The sequence below is a fragment of the Leptopilina heterotoma genome, unplaced genomic scaffold (genome assembly GCF_015476425.1).
Source record: "Leptopilina heterotoma isolate Lh14 unplaced genomic scaffold, ASM1547642v1 Lhet_235, whole genome shotgun sequence".
NCBI lineage: Eukaryota > Metazoa > Arthropoda > Insecta > Hymenoptera > Figitidae > Leptopilina > Leptopilina heterotoma.
Window position 1 is genome coordinate 171,615 of NW_025110952.1, and position 22,752 is coordinate 194,366.

Genomic DNA, 22,752 nt, shown 5'->3' on the forward strand with positions numbered 1-22,752 from the left:
CAAGATGGTAAATTGACAGTTAATGGAAATAGTTGAAAACGAGCGGTGAGACAAAAAGAATTCAAAATTCTCACTCGACATGGTTTAGGGAGAATTGATGTTGAAAAGAAAAAATTTATATCCCAAGGCAATGTTAAGTGCGAACACTTTTCATAGAACTTTCAACGAAACTGTCTTTCTGATACAAAAATATTTAGAAATATGTTATCTATTGCAAGTTTATCACCAATTGAATTTGCATTCCAATATTTCATTGTCAGTGTATTTTTCCGATCAATTGCCGGACAATACACAGATAAATTTGAATATTGTTATTATTAGTAATAAAATTTTAAGGAATAATTAATTGTAAAAAAATTGTGTACATAACCTCACTTGTCAAGTAACAAAATTATTCGCAGTCTTACTGATATTACTACCGAAATACTAAATGATGGTGGATGAATTTGATTATTTTTAGTAATAAATTTTTGAAATCAATATTAAGATAATATTTTAAGTAACCTTAACTGTCAAGTAATTATTAACTGTCTTTTAAATATTTCCGCCAATATACTAAATTGACGAGGACAAATTTGATTATTAATTAATAAATCTTTAAAATCAATAAACATGAAAAAATAACCTCATCTGTCAAGTCATAAAATGAAGAATTGTAATTGATAACAATTATAATTCTTAAAAATATAAAAACAATAATGATTACAGTTATAAAAAAGTATTGTCAAATTATATAAGAAATAAATCTAATCAGTTTAAAATCAATCTTTTTTTTTTAAATTCGTTATATTGATTTCAAACCAAGACTTTTTTTTGATATTTATGAATTTTATAATTCTAATTTCTTATTTATAATTATATTATTTTTTCCATGAGAAATAATTTTGATTTTCTTTCTACTGTTTTTGATAACTAATCAATTTTTAAGTAATTTTATCTTATTTTTACCTGTATGATTTCTTTGCAATAATCCCTTATTAAAAAAACATGTTCTTTGGCAATTGGTCTCTAAAATTGTTAAAAATGGATGACAAAATTTCTTTATAAAATTAATTTTTAGGAAAAATTGAAAAGATTATTTGTATTCAATATTTTTGACTACTTTTTTTTAAACTTATGAATGGTTTTTTCTCAAATGGGAAATAAAATCTACAAGTTTAAAAAAAAATTATACTAAGGGAAGTTTAATGAAAATTCTGATATAAATTTAAATCTAGCTTTTAGTGTCTTTAGAGAGAAAAACTTCAAGATACTAAACAGCTTTGAAAAAATAGATTTTTTCAAAAAATATTAACATTAATGTTAAAACCCTGACAATTAGCTAATTTTGGACATGAAGATAAAATTTATCATTTTTCACATCATCAGCAAATCACGAACTCTGACGTGACTACTGTTATAGTTTTTGTATTTTCCTTGTGGCTAGGAATGTGATTATTATCCGCAAGCCTCATGTCAGTGATTCCTCGCAATCTATAGATGTTGCCACTATTCAACTAAAGAAGCGTGAATCTTAAAGAAACATTTTGGTGATGCACCTTTTTATCTTTAGCTCTAACCACTAAATGGTTATTGTTCTCGTAAAGTATTTGAAATTTAAAGCAAACACTTCATTCACTCTCAAACAACTATTACTTTCATTAAATCTGTATCATTCTTAATATCAATCTCCCCAAAAAATATATAAACTGAATTTTGTTATCTTTTCTTAGAAAATATAAACATGTAAAATATATTATATAAATAATAAATAAAATATAGCATGTAAAACACAAATTTTTGTAAATTTTTTCCTCAAATAAAGAAAAACTATTCATTGAGTTTACTTTTACGGCAATAATTAACATTCAAAAAAGGTCAAAGAGAATTTCTTTTGTGTATCCTGCACAAGCAAAAAAAAATCTTTAAAAAAATTTTGTCATCTTATTTTTAAATTTCGGTTCATTTTTTCATGTACTGTTTTTATGCATTTCACGTTTCTTTATTTTGCAGTTTCTTGCTAGTAAAGAATAATGAAAATTTTGTTTTTTTCAAATAACTATCAAAATCATAATAAGATCATACAGACAAAAATTTGAGTTTTAAACGAATTTGTGAAAACAGTTAAGTTTTATTGATTATTTTATCAAAAACATAAAAAAGTGTTTGAATATTATCAACTTTATAGAAAGTTTTAAAATTAGTAGATTTTAAAATTATAAACAAAACTCTATAATAAAAATTATAATTGAAATTTTCTTTTAAATTAGAATCATAAAAACAATTTAAATAAAAAAAAGATTGATTTTTTCAAACTTAATTTTAACTGATAATTATTTCTCAGAATTGATTTTAATATTCCTTTCAAAATAAATGTAAGCAAAGGTTCCTTTAGCACTTCTTTCTGCAACGATATCAGTTGTTTTAGATTTAATAAATTAAGTAAGAATTAAAGAAAAGAATCCAGCAAAATTTTTACAGAAAAAGGAATTAAAATAAATACTGAAATATTTATAGAAATTTTGTTTTCAATCTAAACTTTTGCATGCCTCTTTGAAGAAAAATCGTAAAATCAAAGAATTTCAAAATTCATTTCAAAAAAGTAATGTTAACAATGGTGTTTTCTTAATACTCACTCAACAAAGTTGAAGAAATCACAGGTTTTGATCACCGCCTTTATTGGGAATTTTTTCTTTTTAATCAAAATTCCCCTTGCGTAGGCGAATAGAATTTAAAAATAGCTCTCAACTGCATCTGTATTAGACAAATATTTTTTTGTTTTTAATTTAATTTACAATTTTTATTCTATGGTCAAAACCTCTAATCTCTTTAAAATTATCAATTTTTCACTCGATCGGAACAAATTTGGAAAAATATACTTTTTTAAATTTAATTTTTCTAATTTAATAAAATTATTGCTCAATATTTATTGATTGCCTAATATTTATTTATTTATGTAAATTTAAAGAAGTTGACTAAAAAGAAAATTGTGCATAAAAAGTGGAAATTTATTTTCCACTTCTAAATAAAAATACGAAAACGAAAAATTTTACCAAATTTGTCCCAAAAAAAAATTTTAATCTTGGGTAAAATAAGTGAAAAATATGAATTACAAAAAAACTGTACAATTTTTATTTTGAAGTTAACTTTCTTTTTGTACACAAAAACGGAAAATTAGTTATAATTTTTAATATGTAGGTATCAAAACATTTGATTTATAAATCAATCTATTAAAAAAAGAACATTTTTCATTTGAAGAAATTTAATAGAATTTTTAAAAATTTTAACCACTGTGTGGAATAGATTTTTCACTTTTATATTTAAATTTTCAATTTAAATGCAATATATGGAAAGTAAAAAATAAAAATTCGTTGTAACAAGATTTAAATTTATAGAAAACGTAATTATCAGTCAAATATGTAAAGAACTCTCACCTCTTATTTTCTTTTTATTATAATCAATGTTTCTCTAAGGCTTTCGCTAATAATTCATTCATACTCGTCAGCAATGTTCGTGGATCTTCGACAAGACCGGCGCCAACCATCGCATTCATAAACAACTGAAAAGAAAGGAAAACTTAATAAAATTTAGACTAAAAATTTTTAAATTATAACAAATATAATAAATAACATGTAAATTTATATAATAAATCATATTTTACTTGTATTTATTTTTTCATAACTTTGTAATTGTTATTAAAATAAATAAAATTAAAAATAGTTTCTACTTGTTTAATTTTATTTTCGTTTTGTAAAGAGTGTTTTAAAATTGTTTTTAAAGAGTGTTTTATTTCATATTTTAAAATATTTACCTGTTTTGTAAGAAGCTCGGCTAAAACGGAATCTGAACTGCTAATTTTCACTAATTTTTGTATAATCGGATGTTTTGGATTAATTTCAAATCGTGGTTGCAGCATAAGATATCTTGAATTTTCGTCCAATTTGTGACTTTGCGTTCGAATAAAATGCCTCGCTGAGGCCATATCCTGAACAGTCACAACGCACGGATGCGATTCGAGTCGATTTGTTGTTTTAACTTCAAAAGCCTTTTTGTCCAACACTGTTTTCATATAGCTTATCAAATTGTCAATTTCGCCCTTATTTATTGATTCTATTAAAGGAGAAATAGAAAAAATTAAAATTTTTATAAAAATTATTTCCATAAAAAAATATCTCTTTTACCAAATTGAAAAAAAATGTGAAACATTTCTTAAAATTCGGAAATTACTTCCTTTGTTAATATCAACGCCTTTATTCTTTTCTAATGTTGTTAATATTTTGTTTCATTTTTATTAGTTATATTTTATTTTTCTGTTTGTTATTTTATTATTTGTTTGTTAATCCAGAATTCAGAGATTTTTCTTCAAAGTTTAAAATTTTTTAAAGAAAAAAAGTAAAAGGAGGAAAATTTTGAAACTTACCAAATTGATCGTCTTTTCCTGCATCTGGATCCTGTCTCAATTCCTTCTCCACGGAAGTGAGATTACGATTATTGAAACGTCCCAAGTGCATTAAAACCAATTCATCGTATGGTTCTGTGCAGAAAAGTACTTCAAGATTTCGCTTCTTGAATGATTCATAATATGGCGATTGTTCTGCTAATGTTCGACTAAACAGAAAATTAAAATACTTTTTAAGAAAAAGACATTAAAAATGTAAAATATAAAAAAAATATACAGGGTAGTCACAATTTTCAGTTTATCAATTTACTGACATTAAAATTATTATCCCTGACAAAATTCTTTTTTACAGAAAAATATGAAAGTTTACGGATAATGAGTAAAATTTATAAATCTTAATAATTTCTAAAAATTATCATTATAACCCTACGTGAATTCAATTATTTTCTACAATTTTCAACTAAACTTCATTTCTAAATCAATTATTTAAAATAATTTTTTGAAACTTCTTCCAGAAATTAATTATTTAAATACAAAAACTCAATTTTTTATAATCATTGTAACGGTCCGTGTTTTTTCCCAAGTTATTAAAGTAAAATATTTTCAAAAAATTATAATAAAAAAAAATTCTTACAACTACTTTAAAAAAAATAAAAAATTTCCAAACTATTGAAATTTGGTAAAATCTTTTAAAAATTGAATTTTTGAAAAAAAATAAAAATAATCAAATTTTTAAAGAATTTTAATTATAAATATTTATAATTCTTTAATAAGTCTAAAAAAGTAGTTTTATTCAATTTGTTCGAATTGAATGAAAAAAATTTTGATGAAACAATTCTAAGAATTAGTTTTTAAAAATATTTTAATGCAATTTTTTTGAAAATAATTGAATTTCTTAAAAGAATTTTTGTATAATTCAAAAAAAAAATTAATTAATTTTATTGATGATATTAATGAAAAATTTTGAACATGATTTTTTTCTCCAAAATGTTAAAAATAATTCTAAAATATTATTTTTTGTGTGTATTTGAATTTTCGGAAATATGTAATTGAAAATATTGAAAATGTTGAATTTTAAAAAATTAGAAGCTAATTCTCATTAATTTTACATTTAAAGATTTTTCATTAAAATTTTTGATAATTCAATTATTTTCAAAACTTTGCAATTGAAATTTTTCAAAAATTGTTCTTTCAAAATTTGTAACAAAATAGTTGAAAAAAATTAATTATTTTCAATTAAATTTTAGAAAATTTCAATTATTCAAGAAGATTTTTATCACAGATGAGATATATTTGAAAAATTTAAATATATCTTAAAAAAGTGATTCGAAAATAATTTTTAAAAGATTTGTAACATTTTAAAAATTCACCTTGGTGCAGCCAAGTAATAAATATCCTTTTGCTCCGGTGTTAGAGTTTTACAATATTCCGGAAGACTAACTAATTCTCCAGGTTCTTTCAATGATGATTCAAATCTTATAAGTTTACCAATATCTTCCTAGAATTTTAAAAAAAAACGAAAAAATTAAAATTTCTAAAAATGAAGAAAATTTGTAAAATATTTTTAATTTTTTAAAATATAAAACAAAAAATAGTTAACTATTAGGTGATAAGAAAAATAGTTAACTATTGTTTTTAAATATTTTATTTCCATTTTTTGTTGTTTTTATATTTTAAGTTTAAAATTTTTCTCTCTTACCTTTTCAGTTGTATCGTTACTCATAACGATTCCTTCCTTTAAAAAGAATCCATAGTCTTTGTAAAATTTCGTAAATTCCTCGGTTTGTTTCACCGACCGATCGTACATAAATTTCAAAATTCGAGACGTTAGAACATTACGAAGTTTTCTGTAAAAAAAATACAATAAATTAATTTTCATTTTTTTTGTCAGAGCAAAAATATGTATATTTTTCATTTTAAAAAGTAAAAATGGTAAAAAAAATGTAAATTTTTTATTTTCAATTAGATTTCATTCTAAACTAAAGTATTAAAAAATTAAATTCCTTTTTTATACAGATTTTTATACTAAATTACAGGATGAAAAGGATTAAAATACTATTTTTTCTAAATAAGTTTAATTAAAAATTTCTTTAGAAACTTACGCAATGAGGGCGCTATTTTGCAGCAATTCTCTACTTAAATTAAGTGGAATGTCCTCTGAATCGACAACGCCTTTAATAAATCTCAACCATTTTGGTAAAATTGTATCCGCTTTACTCATTATTAAAATTTTCCGACTGTACAATGAAACTCCAATTGATGAACTCGTGCTACTTTCGAAAATACTCGGCTTTTCATCGGGAAAATAGAGCAATGCTCTAATATTAATTGGCGCGTCTGTCGAATAATGTAATGTAAAACGTGGTGAATCGTAGCAATTGCCAATAAAACGATAAAATTCCGCATGTTGCTCTTGAGTCACATCCTTTGGTTCCATTGTCCACAGAGGCTATTTATTTTAAAAAAAATAAATCTTTAAGTACAAAAATATTTTTAAATTCTAACATAATAAAAAAAATAATATAAATTTTCATAGAGAATAGAAATCGATAAGAATAAGAATAAGAATCGATTCAAAAATAATTAAACCAACCTGAATAGTATTGACTTTTTTTCCATTCACGAAAATGGGACTTCCAACAAAATTACTGTATTTCTTTATAACTTCTGTAAAAATAAACATTTTCGTTAGTTCGTTCAAAATTAATTTTCTTTTAAAAGAGAAAAAGAAAATTTACAGTAAAATGAAAATACTTACTGTTAATTGTGTCATCGTCGCTAAATTCTCGACAATCTGTTCGTAAATGTAAAACTATTTTTGTTCCCGGTTGTACTCCGTCGGCATTTGAAATTTCATACGTTCCCGATCTGGCAAAAAAAAGGCGAAAATTATTATTAAAAAACAGAAATTCGTTAAAAAAATTAAATTTCGTATTAAACTTTAATTTTTCTTAAAATTTAAAAAAAATAAATTTTTTAAAAATTATTTTACCCGTCAGTTTTCCAGTAAAGACCCTCAGCATCCTTTTGATAAGATTTAGTGAATACTTCAACTTTATCGGCAACCATAAAAGCACTGTAAAATCCAACGCCAAATTGTCCAATAATATTTGAAGCATCAAAGCTTTGTTTTTCTTTCAATTTTTCCAAGAATGCCTGTAAGTTAACAATTCTTTTGAGTATAAACATTTTTTCCTAGCTTAAAAATTTTATTGATAAATTTTTATATAAAAATTGACTAGAAAAAAATTTATTTTCTTTTATTTTAATTTTTCCAAGAATGCCTGTAAGTTAACGATTCTTTTGAGTATAAACATTTTTTCCTCTTAAAATTTTATTTTATTGATAAATTTTTATATAAAAATTGACTAGAAAAAAATTTATTTTCTTTTATTTTTTTCAAGAATGTCTGTAAGTTAACAATTTAACATTTTTTTCTCTTAAAATTTTATTTTATTGCTAAATTTCGATATAAAAATACGTAGAAAAAAAATAATAACCTTCGAGCCAGAACGGGCAATTGTTCCTAAATTAGAAATCAATTCATCGCGAGTCATTCCAATTCCAGTGTCTTGAAGTGTAAGTATTCGGTTCTGTTTATCGGTTCCAATGTGAATTTCCAAACTTCTATCGCCACCTTCATCGGTTGATAAATTTTCACTGGATCTTATGTACCGAAGTTTCTCCAGAGCGTCACTTGCGTTTGAAATTAATTCACGTACAAAAACCTGAAATTTTAAAAAATTGTAACTATTAAATGTTTTATTTTTCAAAACTTAGAAAAATTGTAGAAAAAAATAATTTAATATTAATTTACAAATAGAAAAATAATTACCTCCTTATCAGAATAAAGAGATTTGGCAACAATATCTAATAGCATTCTAGTTTCGGATTGAAATTCATATTTCGAACTGTCACCTAAAAAAAATAATTTAAATTCATTTTATTGTTAAAACTTTTCAAATGAAAAATAATTTTAATTTAACGTTAAAATTCAAAATACATTCATTTTAAGGTTCAAATTTTAAACAATTTCATTTTATTGTTAAACTTTTAAACAATTTCAATTTAACTTTAAAATTTTAAATATTTTTATTTTAAGCTTAAAATTTTTAAACAATTTCATTTTAAGGTTAAAAATTTGAAACAATTTTATTTTATTAAATTAAAAATTTCAAAATAAACAATAATTCCAATTTAACGCTAAAATACCAAATACTTTCACTTTAAGGTTACAATTTTAAACAATTTCATTTTATTGTTTAAATTTTTGAACAATTTTATCTTATTGTTAAAACTTTTAAAATAAAAATTATTTTCAATTTATCGTTAAAATTCCAAATAATTTCAAGTTAAAATGAAAATTTTAAACAATTTCAATTTTATTGTTAAACATTTTTAATTAAAAAATAATTTCAATTATTGAACCTTAAAATTTTTAATATTTTTATTTTAATTCTAAAATTTTAAACAATTTCATTTTAAGGTTAAAATTTTAAACAATTTAATTTTATTGTTAAAACTTTTAAACAATTTCATATTATTGGTAAAAATTTTTAACAATTTCATTTTGTTAAAAATTTTCAAATAAAAAATAATTTCAATTTAACCGTAAAATTTTGAATGTTTTCATTTTAATGTTAAAATTTTAAACAATTTCATTTTATTGTTAAAATTTTTTAAATAAAATATAATTTCAATAATTGAACCTTAAAATTTGGAATATTTTCATTTTAAGGTTAAAAGTTTAAACAATTTCATTTTATTCTTAAAATTTCAAATAATTTCATTTTATTGTCAAACTTTTTTAAACAATTTCATTTTATTGTTAAAACTTTTAAACAATTTCAATTTAATGTTAAAATTACAAATACTTGTTAAAAACATAACTCCATACTTGTTAAAACTTAAAAAAAAAAATTATTTCAATTTAACCTTAAAATTTTAAATATTTTTATTTTAAGCTTAAAATTTTTAAACAATTTCATTTTATTGTTAAAACTTTCAAACGAGAAATAATTTTAATTTATAAACTTAAAATTTTTAAAACTTTAATTTTAAAATTAAAGTTTTAACCAATTTCACTTAAGATTTAGAAAATTTAAATTTAAAAAGAATTTTTTTAAAATTTACTTCGTTTTTTCAGAAAAAAAGGAAAATAGAGGATTTCATACCTGAAGCTTTCTCTGTGTCTCTTATGATGTTATGTAGTTCAGCTTCAGTTTTACTTTCTGCTGCAGTCTGAGATGAAAAAAGTCTAACAGAGTTGCATACCAATGCTAAAACAATTTAGACATTTTCCTTGAAAAATCAAAAAATCTTTATCGTTTATTAAAAAAAAAGAGTAACTAATTTTGAAGTAACGGTAAATGATGTCAACGCCTTATGACAGTCGGAACTGCAACACAATCCTCCGTTAATTTTGATCCTTACGCTCATTGATGAAAGTGCAAAAAAAAAAAAATAAAAACAGATGGTGATAATGTTTCCAAAAATACTGAAAATTCGAAGAAACGACAAAGAATTTTTTGTATTTATATCTTTCAACACTAATTCTCCTAGAATTTGTCTATTTCTAAAGATACAGTTGCAAAATTTTTGCTCGATTCGTATCTGGAAATTTTTTTTATTATAGGTTCACCTGACTTGTGAGCCGGTTATTAAAAAAATGAAAGTTTGTTACAAAGTGTATTCATACATTTATAAATTTTTAATAATTATAAATTTGTAGTTAGAATTGATAAAAAAAAGTTATCAAAAAATAACCTGGCGCAATAGAGCTTAATGTTTAAAAAAAATGAGCCCTGTGATGATTCGAATAAGAAATCTTGATTCGAGTGATTCGCCTAATATTTTGTGCAAAATATTCGTTCAACTCACTCGACATAACCTCGAAACTAAAAAATATAACTAATAAAACACAGTGATATTTTATTAAAAATATTTCAAGTTTGAGGTTATGTTGAATGAGATGAAAGATGCGAAAAATTAAAATACAAATATTTGTTATTATTATTATTTATGACCAATTATGAAAAATTATTATTAAAAAATAATTATTTAAAAATAACCTGGCGCAGTTCACTTAATAAATTACATTAATTTTCTACAGATGTAGAAATTTAGATTTTGAAGAAAAATCATTCTCTTTGAATGAAGTATTCTCGGCAGCTATGAGTTTTAACACACGAATGATCAAACTGACTTTAAAAGTATCTATTCTTTTCAAAGTCATTTTGGATTAAACATAGTGAAGTCAAATTTTTGACCGTTAAAGTGATATGATAGTAATGAATGAATGAATTATTTGATAATGAAAAAGATCACTTCTGAAATAATCTGGCTTAATCGGGCGTAATGAATTTTAATAAATTATAACGAATAAAGAACAAGACATTCCTCATGTCCATTATTCAAATGACTATTTTTTCCTATTATTTCATGTTTTTGTATTTTATATATTTATCATTATAAATAAATTCGATATTAATAAATAATAATTGAGTTACGTTTATAAAATGAAATATTTGACTTGAAAAAATATATTAAAGCCATTATTCTACTACCCTTTTATTTTTATAATTAAATAATTAATGAAGTTAAGTAATTATTTTATTAATTTATAATTTGAACATTAAATTAGATTAAAAAAACTGTATTGTAGCCGGGATTCTACTATTCTTTTATTTTTATAACGCTGTTATAAATAAAGTATATGTTAAAGTATTAACGTGTTAACGTTAATTAACGTGTTATTATTATTATATTAATACTTTATGTTTTAAATACTTTAAATACTTTTAAATACTTAATACTTTAAATGAATTTCACAGCGTTTATTTTTTTGTCAAAATTAATTATTTATTTATTAAATTATTAATAATTCAATAAAAACAGTCAATGTGCACATGAGAATAAGGACTACTGGAATTCTACATAGTAAGTACACGCAATAAATATAAATTATTTATTTAATGGTTTTGTTCAGTCAAGCATTAATCGTAAACGATAGATGCGTTTTTTAGGTTAGTTAAAATTGAGATGAAAGTAGATCAAAACTGCGTTTTGACCTAGAGATGAAAACTATTTGGGAAAATAAAAAATTACCCATTTTAGTGACATTCAGATTAATTTCGATCCTAAACGAATTCTACTTTTATGTGATGAATTATAAAATTAAATATTAGCTTGTTTTTATTAAGTTTTCCACTTTGTAGTAATAAATGAGTTAATAAAAAATAAAAAAGTTTTTTTTTTTTGATATCTGGCGTAATAAAACTTTATGAATTAGAATAAATATTATAGAATTATTCAATAATTTATTTATCTCATTTTTAAATATAAAATAATTGTTTTAAAGAATTATAATTACAATCTGTAAGAATGGGTTTAATGTCCTTTTTCATTTGAAGAAAAGGAATTCTTTGTGGTGGTAAAATACGTTACAAACGCCATGTTTAGCATAACAAACGATGTGTGCAATAAAAAAAATGCATTTAAATTCCAAGAAAGAATAAAAGAAATTTCACTTTATTTCTAAATCAGTTTTTGTTTTAAGTACCTAAACAAATATAATTATTTCATACTTTAAACAAATCTTTAAACTCAAAAGTTAAATATTAACAGAAATTAATAATAAATTTCTCGAAAATGTTCAATACTTTAAGGTTAGAAAATATATTTTAATGTAAATTTGATTTAATTCGAAAATACAAAGTTAAGTAGTTGTTTTCATTTGGAAATTTAAAATTCTTTTTTAAGCTTGATTTATTGCGTTGTTTGCTAAATATATACAGACGTATAAAACGAACCTGATAAACGCTGAGGCCGCTGAGTTGTCTCACATGGTATGATGCAAAGTTTCCTTTGTGACAATTTTCTAAAACAGGATCTTCTTGAGAGAATTATACGCTGTATTCTCCACACGGACATTTTTGAATAACTTTTTTTTTTAATTAAAAGAAAAAATTTGATAAAAAATTTAAGAAAATATTAATTTTTTATGAGCACTTCAAACACCGGTGATTATATCCAGCCAAGCGGTGAGAAGAGAAAGGGCAGAGTTTGCCGACACGAGGCTTGAAATATTCGAGCATTGAATATGTATATAATATAGAAGTGAAACGTTCTTTATAAAGTGGACCAGAATATGCAGGGGGGTGTGAACGTACCTTTAGTTTAGCTTGTTCCGTTTTCCGTAGTGGTGCGCTGCGGTAAAGAGGAACAAACTAGTGGTGTCCTTGTCCCGTACAAAATTTTTTTATTTTCCTTCTCTTTCTATCGCAGTAATTTTATTATTTTGTAAATTAAAAAAAATTTATATTTTCAAGAATAAACAACAATTTTTAAATGATTAAAGATTTAAAATTTAAATAAATCACTTATAAAGTACATAATATTAAATATTCTTGTTTATTATTAAAAAATTTTAATAAAATTTGTCTCAAAAATTTCATTATTCTCATGAATATTAAAATTCTTTAGAGAAATTCAATTATTTTCAATACAATACAGTTTTAATACATTTTCTCGAAAAAATACAATTATTTTTAAAAATATTATTTAAATTCAATTATTTTCAAGAGTTTTAATAAAAATTCAATTATTTTCAAAAAAATCCAAATATAAAATTCTTCGAAACAATTCAATTATTTTTGTAAATTGTAGAATTGTTTTGGCAATAATTTAATTATTTTTGTAAATTGTAAAATTGTTTTGGCAATAATTCAATTATTTTTGTAAATTTTCAATTATAATTATTTTTAAAAATTACATAATTTTTACGAAATTTAAAATGAAAAAATTTTGATAAAATTCTCGACAATTAATTCAATTCATATTCAAATTTTTTTTTAAAAATATTTTACAAGAATCCACTGATTTTCAGTAAATTGGCAATTTAATTATTTCTGAAAATAATTGAATTCTTGATATAGAATTTTATTAAAACTTTTTAAATAATTGAATTTTTGCAAAATTTACAAAAAAATAAGTGAATTTTTGAGAAAAATTTTATTAAAATTTTCTTTAAAATAATTGAATTCCTGTGAAAAATTTATTATTTATTGATATTATTGAATTCTTTTGAAGAATTTAAAAATACTTTAATTTTCCCTGAAATTCAATTAAAATTGTAAGTAAAATAATTGAATTCCAGCAAAAATTTCATTATTTTGAAAAATAATTGAAATTCTTGAATTGGATTTTATTAAAAGTTTTTTTTAAATAATTGAACTCCTGTTAAAAATTCAATTATTCTTTAAAATAATTGAATTTTCTCAGAGAATTTTTACAAGATTTTGAAAAATAATTAAAATTCTTGAATTGGATTTTATTAAAAGTTTTTTTTTAAATAATTCAACTCCTGTTAAAAATTAAATTATTTTTTAAAATAATTAAACTTCTGTTAAAAATTCAATTATTTTTCTAAATAATTAAACTCCTGTTAAAAATTCAATTATTCTTTAAAATAATTGAATTTTCTCAGAGAATTTTTACAAGATTTTTAAAAATAATTGAAATTCTTGAAGAAATTAATTAAAATTGTATTATTGAAAATAAGTGAAATCCTGATAAGAATTTTATTGTTTATAAAAAAATAATTGAATTTTTTACGAAGATTTTTATTATTTATAAATTGACTTCAAGAATTTTATTGAAAATAATTAAATTCTTCATAAAATTCAATTATTTTCAAATTTTTTTATATTATTTTATATATTTATTTATAAATCAATGGCTAATTTTGCTCTTTGCAAGATTCACAATTTTGCTTCTTAGAATTTTAACAATATTACTTTGTTTGAAAGTTATTTAAAAAAATATATTGTTATTGTTTACTTTTTAAAAAATTTTAAACAGTCATCTCTCGATAATAATTAAACTTTCAATAAATTGAAAAAAAATGAATAAAAAACTGAATTTTTTTTTAATAAAAAAAATTATTAGTTAAATATTTTATGTTTTATTTTTTTTTTAATAAAATATAAAATTTCAAACAATTTAAATCAAAAATTTTAATTTGGAGTCACTTTTCAATATTATATATAATCTTTTATAATTCTATACTATGTATGTATATTATTAAAATCGGTAAACTTTACTTGTTTGTTTTCTTGATATTCAGTAATAGTTTTGATCACTATCAGGCACGATAAACACCAAAGGTATCTTTCAATTTATCATATTTATTATTTTTGGTCACTTACAATTAAAATAAAAAAATTGAATTTATTAACATTTTTTGTAACTTTAAATTTATTTTTTTATTTTTCATTTCATTTCATTTATTAACGGGACAAGTTCCTTAATAATAATATTATATTAATATTTTAATAATTATAACTTTTTTCAAAATATCATCTTTTTCGAGTTCATTTTTATTAATTATAGTATTCTTTTATATTAAATATTATAATAATTATTTTTTTATATGGGCTACAGAAAATAAAATAATTTTCATTCATTTAAAAACAAGTAAAAATTTATTTATTATTTTACCCATTTATGTAATAAATAAATGTCCATAAAAATTCTGTTCAAAAATGTTTAAAAATATTGATTAATTTATTTGTAAAAATTTATAAAAAAAATTATTGTTTTTTAATTAATAAATATTTTTTTTTTAAATTAATTTTTACTGAAATTCTATAAAATTAGATAATTAATTTAAATTTTCTAAAATTCATTGATTTAAGAATGTCAGGAAATGTGAATAGACGTCAGAATTCAATAATTTCACAAGTGATTTTAAATAATGAGAAAGATACAAAAATAACAATTGACGAAGAATTAGATGAGAATCGTTTTCGTACATATAACATCAAGGATGTAAAAATGGCTAAAACTTATTTACCGGAAAATGTGATACGTGATTTTAAAAAAGGCTTTGAGGCCTCTACAAAATCGCCAAATTCAACACCGAAATCACGTAATTTTGTAAAAAAACTCGTCGCCACACTGGAGAGTAAAAAATATCGAGCAAGTGGACATTGCACTGCTGATGATGAATTTTTCGCCAAATGTTATTCTAGGCCATTATCCAAAAATCATGTGTCCTATGAAAATCAAGGTAAAATTTTGATTTTATTTTCATTATTTTTAACGATTTTTATTTATTTATTCACAAAAAAAAAATTTCCGAAAATTTAAAAAATTAATAATTTTTTTTTTGTAATTTCTATTTAAAATTCACACATTTATTTTTAGAGAAGAAAAAAAATTATTTCGAAGAAAAATATAATTCTAAAATGGAAAAAGCATCAAAAAAATCTATTGATGATAAGAATAAGAAAAAATTTGAATTTGAAATTTTTAAACAAGGAGAAGCATTAACAAATTTGACAATCGATGAATATATTAAATTGAATTCGGTAAAAAATATTCATGTTACGAAGAAAAATGAGAATTATTTTGAGAAAAGAAAAACTTTATTTTGGAGGTAAATTGAAACAAAATTTTCTTTTGATATAAAATTCAATTAATAAAATTGAAAAAAAATTTTATTTTATTCATTTCTTTTTATTAGTTCGAAAAATGAGGAGAAAATCGATGAAGAAAATCATTTTGATAATTCAGAGAATCTTGTTAAATATCGTCGAAGTTTTCCTGAGACAAATAATAATGATGATGATGATGATGATGAATTTTCCATAAATTCCGATAAGTCAGAAAATCTTTCAACTATTTTTAGAGAAACCAAGAATAAAAAGAATATTTTCAGGTAGGTACTCGTATAAATTTTTGTTCATAGATTACATAACCTAAAATTTTTAACGTTATTTATTATCTAAATGTAGATCATTATTTTTTTTTTGTAATTTTTTTCTAGACGTTCAGGACAATTTGAAGAGAAAAAAACGTTTAAAAATGTTTTAAGTTCATTAATTGGATTTAAAAATCGCAATAATCCAGCACTTCCAAGAGGTAAACGTAATGCCTTAAGTCAAAAGGAGAGTTTAGGTGAAGAAATGCGTCTTTTTCGTCGTGATATGATGCCTGCTTTACTGAAAGCGGCAAAATCTTATAAAACCGAATTTGATGACACTCCAATAAGTGACGATACATTCACGACAATAATGGCAGCGACGAAACCACAATCAGATAATCGTAGTGCATCGATACATCCATTTTATGGGTCTAAAAGAGCATCGACATTTCTTCAACCACTTCCAGAGGAAATTTACGATTTTCAGGTATTTTTTTCATTTTCTTTTAAGTAAATGAGTAAAACCTATTTTTTTTTATTGGTAACCAAAAATATTTATTTGATCAATGAAAATTTAAATTAACAAAAATTCTCGATTTTTACTTAGTTTTTTTTTTATAAATCAAACAAAGGATTCAGATTTGTACCAAACTTGAATTCATAAAATTATTACTTAAAAATTATTTAAAGAAGAATTTTACTTAAATATTTCAAAATGAATTCAATTTTAAAACAATTTTGATAGCTTCTACAATTTTCATTATAATATCTGAACTTCAAAAGGTTTTAATTTGAAATTTTATAAAATTTCAGACTTTCAGTTTTGAACGAATTTCATAAGAAACTTTAAAGAACTTAGATTTTTGAAAAATTTTAATAATTCAAATTCTTCTGAAATCTTTTTATTTTTTTTAAATATACATTTAATTAATTATTAAAAATAATTGATTTGTAAAAGAATTTATAGTTAAAAACACTGAAGAAAATTAAATTTTGGACAAAGTTACAATAATAATTGTAGAAATTCAATTATTTTCAAAAGTAATAAAATTCTTCGCAGAAATTCAATTATGTTCAATTTTTTTTTTAAATTCTCGTCAAATTCAATTATTTTCAAAATAATTGAATTTTGAAAATTCAATTATTTTCCAAAAATTTTAATAAAATTCTTGGCAAAATTTCAATTATTTAAAAAAAATTTTTCTCAATTCAATTATTTGAAATATTTACTGTTTTAATAAAATTTTTCCATCGAATTCAATTATTTACAAAAAATTTTTTAAAAATTTTACGAAAAAAATTGAATTATTTTAATAAATAATAAAACATTTAACAAGAATTCAATTATTTACAAATTTTTTATAAATTTTTTCGCAATTATCTTCTATAATTATTTTCATAATAAAATTTTTTACAGAGACATTCAATTATTTTCATAAATAATAAAATTCCTTGTATTTCAATTATTTTTAAAATTGAATTTGAAAACATATCGCAGAATTTCAATTACTTTTAATAAAATTTTAATGGAATTCCTCGAAAAATGCTACCTAATTATTCTTGAAAAATTTTATTAAAATTCGTCGAAAAAGTTGGATTCTTTAAAAATTTGTTGATAAAATTCTTTATGAAAAATGAATTTTAAGAAACATTCAATTATTTCAAAAAGTAATTAATTTTTTTATTTAAATAATTAAATTCTCTTAGAATTTTCTAATAAAAATTGATTAAAAAAATAATAATCAGTTAAAATTTTAGATAATAATTGAATATTAAAAGCATTATGGCGTGAATTTTTGAAATAATTGAATTTTAAAAAAAGGGTTCGAATTAAAATCCTTGGAAATTTGAATTGTTTAAACTTTTAACTAAAAAAATTGAATTTTGGAGAAGTTACAAATAATTGAAGAAATTCAATTATTTAAAAAAATTTTAATAAAAATGTTCCAAAAGAATTCAATTATTTGAAAAAATGGGAATAAAAAACATTTAATTATTTTCGTGAATAATAAAAATTTCATATAGGAATTCAATTATTAGCAAATTTTTTATAAATTTCTTCGCAATAATTCAATTATTTTCATAAGAAAATATTTTAAAGTGTTTCAATTATTTTCATAAGAAAATTTTTTAAAGCGTTTCAATTATTTTCATAAATAAATAAAATTCTTCAGATTTACTAAATTCTTTTGAATATTATTTTTAAAAAATATTCTTCACAAGAATTCAATTATTTTTATAAATTTCCATAATATTCTAAAAAACAATTCAATGATGTTCGAAAGTAATAAAATTCTTCACAGAAATTCAATTATTTTAAAAAAAAAAACTAAAAAAAACTGTCAACATTTTAATTATCTTTATAAATGAATAGAAAAATTCATAAATAGTTAAAAAACAAAATTAAATAAATTAAATTAAAAAAAAAAAAATTAAATTAAAAAAAAAAATTAAATTACTTTCAGAAATTTTAATAAAATTCATTGTTAAAGTTCCATTATTTCCATAAATAACAATAGAATTCAATTACACTCAACACAAGAATTCAATTATTTTCTAAAAGAATGAAAATATCATAGAAATTGAATTATTTAAAAATAGAGTTTATCTAAATTTTTTTTTAAAAAATCAATTATTTGAAATTTTTTTATAAAATCCTCGGAATAATTCAATTATTTTCATAAATAATAAAACTCATCGCAAAATTTCAATTATTTTCAATACAATTTTAATCGAAATTCTCGAAAAATGTAATTATTCCTAAAAATTTTATTGAAATTCGTCAAAAGAATTTAATTATTTAAAAATTTTTTTATAAAATTCTTTATGAGAATTTAATTTTTAGAGACATTCAATTATTCAATTTTGGTATTTTTGTATTTAAATAATTGAATTCTCGTAGAATTTTTTAATAAAAATTGATTTCCATTTCATAAAAATGAATTTCAGTTGAAATTTTAGATAATAATTGAATATTATAAAAGCATTATAACGTGAATTTTTAGAAATAATTGAATTTTGAGAAGGTTTCAAATTAAAATATTTGAAAATTCTGAAAGAACTTTTAAAAGAAATAATTGATTTGGGACGCATGATTATTCCCCAAATGTCATTTTTCCAAAATGTCATTTTACCGAACTGCACTTTTGCGAATAGTCATTTTTGCGAAAAGCCATTTTTGCGAAATGTCATTTTTACGAATTGTCATTTTTGCGAAAAGCCATTTTTGCGAATAGTAATTTTTGCGAAAAGTCATTTTTACGAATTTTCATTTTTGCGAATTGTCATTTTTGCGAATCGCCATTTTTACGAATTGTCACTTTTGCGAATCGACATTTTTACGAATCGACATTTTTACGAATTGTCACTTTTGCGAATCGACATTTTTACGAAATGTCATTTTTGCGAATAGCCATTTTTGCGAAAAGTAATTTTTACGAATTGTCGTTTTTGCGAATTGTCATTTTTGCGAAATTTCATTTTTGAGAAATGTCATTTATGCGAATTGTCACTTTTGCGAATCGCCATTTTTACGAATTGTCACTTTTCCGAAAAGTCATTTTTGCGAATTGACATTTTTGCGAAAAATACAATAGTGAATCTATATATACTACAAGTTTACTATTGTATTTTTCGCAAAAATGACAATTCGCAAAAATTACTTTTCGGAAAAGTGACAATTCGTAAAAATGGCGATTCGCAAAAGTAACAATTCGCATAAATGACATTTCTCAAAAATGAAATTTCGCAAAAATGACAATTCGCAAAAACGACAATTCGTAAAAATTACTTTTCGCAAAAATGGCTATTCGCAAAAATGACATTTCGTAAAAATGTCGATTCGCATAAGTGACAATTCGTAAAAATGGCGATTCGTAAAAATGTCGATTCGCAAAAGTGACAATTCGTAAAAATGGCGATTCGCAAAAATTACAATTCGCAAAAATGAAAATTCGTAAAAATGACTTTTCGCAAAAATTACTATTCGCAAAAATGGCTTTTTGCAAAACTGACTATTCGTAAAAATGACATTTCGCAAAAATGGATTTTCGCAAAAATAACTATTCGCAAAAGTGCAATTCGGTAAAATGACATTTCGGAAAAATGACATTTGGGGAATAATCATGCGTCCCAATTGATTTGAAGAAGAATTTTAGTTAAAAATTCTAGAAGATAATAATTGAATTGAAATGATGTAAATAATTTGGATTTCTTAATAAGTTATTGCATTTTAAAAGGTTTGAATTTGAAAATCTTAGTTTTCTTAGAAAAAAAATAATAATAATGATTAAATATTTGTGACGCGATCTGAAGAAAGGGACCTTAGAAGCAAAAAATTATAGGTTATGTTTGCAATTTTTTAAATGAAAATACAAAAAAAGGATCAACTGTCAATATAAATCATTAAAGTTTAAGTCTTCATTAAAACTAAAATATTTAATAAACACTGATTTTAATTCGAAATAAGTAAAAAGAAACTTTCAAACAAGAAAAAAGTAACTCTAACCCAACCTTAAAATGATTTGCTTCTAAGGTCCCGTTCTTATTCAGATAGCGTCACATTTATTTAAAAAAGAAGATTACATGCTATAGCTGAATATTTAAATTCCATATTTTATTTAGACTGAATCATCGATTATAAAGGACAAAAAAAATTCGCAACAACGGGGATTAGAGCGTAGTCCTCCATTATATCAGAAACCATCGGAAATTATTTACGACGTACCAAAATCAAATAAACACATCAACTTTGAATCTCAAATAAAGAAAAATGATGAAATTATCAATGCTTATCAAAATATGGATTTTCTCAATGACAGCAATAATTGGCGTAAAATTCACAATCCAGAGCCAAGAAAGAATATTATTTGCGGTAGAAGAGCATTATTTATTCGTAAACGTAAGCAAGAAAAAAAATAATCAATCCATAGTTCCTTTCATCCAAGAACAGTGATCAAAACTATAGATTTTCCTTAAATTTTAATAATTATCATACGATTGTCATAAATAATGAAATTTATAGTAAAAATGGAAAATTAATTTTATGTACATAATATATATTATTGAATTACAATAATTAAATTATAAAATTCTCCCCTTTTCTTTGCTTTCTAATCGCGGAGAATTATTATTATACGCTTATATGTATATTTAAAATTATAAAATTTGAAGAACTGACATCGATCATTTTTTTTTATTATGTGTAAGAAATATTTATATATTAAAAAAGAAAAAAATTTTGTGGAGTGACTTTCTTTTTGTTTTTTAAAGAAACAATATAATTTGTATTACTTTTATTGAATATGTATGATGAAAATATGAGAATTTTAATTTTCAATTTGTGAATAAAAATAATTTAAATTTGAATAATTTTAAGAATTTGTTTTTTTTTAATTATAAAGTTATAATCAAAAGTTATTATAAAGTTAACAATTTTTTTTGGAAAATTTTTGCCTCAATATTCAGGAAAAATCTGCATAAATGCGACATTAAATTTTAAAAGCCATACATCAAATTTTGTAGACTTAGGAAAAAATTGATTTTAATTTTTTTCCAACATATTGAATTCATCGACATTTTGAATTTGTAAATTTGAGTTAAGATTCATAATCAATTATTTTCATAAAAATTTTAATAAAATTCTACCCAAACATTTAATTTCTTTCATATAAATAATAACATTCTTTGGAAGGATTCAATTACTTTTTATAAATAATAAAATTCTTTGCAGAAATTTAATTAGTATATCAATAAAATTTAATCAAATTGAATTCATCAAATTTTCAATTATAATTATGAACAAACACGATTTTTTTAAAAAAATTGAAAAAATTCTTTGTTTAATTCAATTACTTTCCAAATTTTTAATTAAAATTTAAAAAAAAATTATTTTTAAAAAATTTAAAGAAACTCGACAAAAGAATTATTTAATTGTTCATAAAAATTTTTGGAAGCCATTTGTAAATTTATTTATGTTTGAAATCAAATAAATTGAAATTTGATGAGAATAAAAAAACCGGGAAAAAACCGCGTGAATTTTGTTGAACGAAAATTTGCATTATATAATTAATTAATCATAAATAATATTAATTATATGATTTTTAATAATTAATATTAGGTAATTAATCATAAATAATATTAATTATGATTTTTAATAATTAATATTTATTAATCATATAATTAATTGTTTATTTTCAATTTAGATAAGCATTCTAAAAAATATATTATTAAGTTTTCATCCTGATGCGGAATTTATTGATTTTCAATTTCTTTATTAAGAAGCGATGCAAGAGAGTTCATTAAACCATTTGGATCAATATTACGAATCAGACAGTTTCATCTCTTTACAATGTGGACGGATGAATTATTTTCGTATTATATGACAGAAGAAATGGGTCATTTATTTCCTATTAGAAAAAATAAATGTTCTATTTAAGTTATTAAGATGATGCTTTTAGCTAAAAGACATATTATTTCTTTTCATTCAAAGTGGCGTGAAATAAAATAATTTCTTATAATTCCGTTAAAAAGATGAATAATATACATTTTTCTCCCATACTGATCCTAAACAATATTTCTTGCGTATTTATGCGTAAAAAGAAATAATTTACATTGGGAGTCGTGTCTAACGGATTGGAAGCAGTAAAATATTTGTTGAATGGATCAT

General features: G+C 21.7%; 2 protein-coding genes across 3 annotated transcripts; one reads left to right on the forward strand and one right to left on the reverse strand.

Moving 5' to 3' along the window:
• Positions 1 to 2,341: 2,341 nt before the first annotated feature.
• On the reverse strand, positions 2,342 to 12,462 carry LOC122502601 (heat shock protein 75 kDa, mitochondrial). Of its 2 annotated transcripts, XM_043612743.1 has the most exons (14): positions 12,190 to 12,462; positions 9,553 to 9,657; positions 8,214 to 8,296; positions 7,879 to 8,106; positions 7,371 to 7,534; positions 7,137 to 7,246; positions 6,972 to 7,045; positions 6,481 to 6,827; positions 6,078 to 6,225; positions 5,749 to 5,876; positions 4,400 to 4,587; positions 3,791 to 4,089; positions 3,414 to 3,538; positions 2,342 to 2,733 (listed from the first exon to the last, which is right to left on the reverse strand). In XM_043612743.1, exons 1-13 carry the CDS (start codon positions 12,308 to 12,310, stop codon positions 3,437 to 3,439), a joined length of 2,097 nt encoding a protein of 698 aa, XP_043468678.1. In that variant the 5' UTR covers positions 12,311 to 12,462; the 3' UTR covers positions 2,342 to 2,733; positions 3,414 to 3,436. The 2 variants fall into 2 exon arrangements, with proteins under 2 accessions (XP_043468678.1, XP_043468677.1); XM_043612742.1 differs by lacking the exon at positions 2,342 to 2,733 and having other exon boundaries at positions 3,089 to 3,538.
• A 1,962-nt stretch (positions 12,463 to 14,424) lies between these two features.
• On the forward strand, positions 14,425 to 21,452 carry LOC122502613 (NKAP family protein-like). Its single transcript, XM_043612763.1, has 6 exons — positions 14,425 to 14,544; positions 15,076 to 15,449; positions 15,587 to 15,818; positions 15,906 to 16,100; positions 16,209 to 16,572; positions 20,709 to 21,452. The coding sequence occupies exons 2-6, from the start codon at positions 15,077 to 15,079 to the stop codon at positions 21,003 to 21,005; spliced, it is 1,461 nt and encodes a 486-aa protein (XP_043468698.1). The 5' UTR covers positions 14,425 to 14,544; position 15,076; the 3' UTR covers positions 21,006 to 21,452.
• The last annotated feature ends 1,300 nt before the right edge of the window (positions 21,453 to 22,752 follow it).

Bases quoted from the DNA above. Each gene is read 5' to 3' on its own strand.
- LOC122502601 (XM_043612743.1), bottom strand. From the start codon at position 12,310: ATGTCCGTGTGGAGAATACAGCGTATAATTCTCTCAAGAAGATCCTGT. The intron at 9,658-12,189 runs GTTCGTTTTATA...AAATTGTTTTAG, and splicing joins GCGGCCTCAGCGTTTATCAG to CATTGGTATGCAACTCTGTT. The intron at 6,828-6,971 runs GTTGGTTTAATT...TAAAATAAATAG, and splicing joins AAAAAGTCAATACTATTCAG to CCTCTGTGGACAATGGAACC.
- LOC122502613 (XM_043612763.1), top strand. From the start codon at position 15,077: ATGTCAGGAAATGTGAATAGACGTCAGAATTCAATAATTTCACAAGTG. The intron at 15,450-15,586 runs GTAAAATTTTGA...ATTTATTTTTAG, and splicing joins TGTGTCCTATGAAAATCAAG to AGAAGAAAAAAAATTATTTC. The intron at 15,819-15,905 runs GTAAATTGAAAC...TCTTTTTATTAG, and splicing joins AGAAAAACTTTATTTTGGAG to TTCGAAAAATGAGGAGAAAA.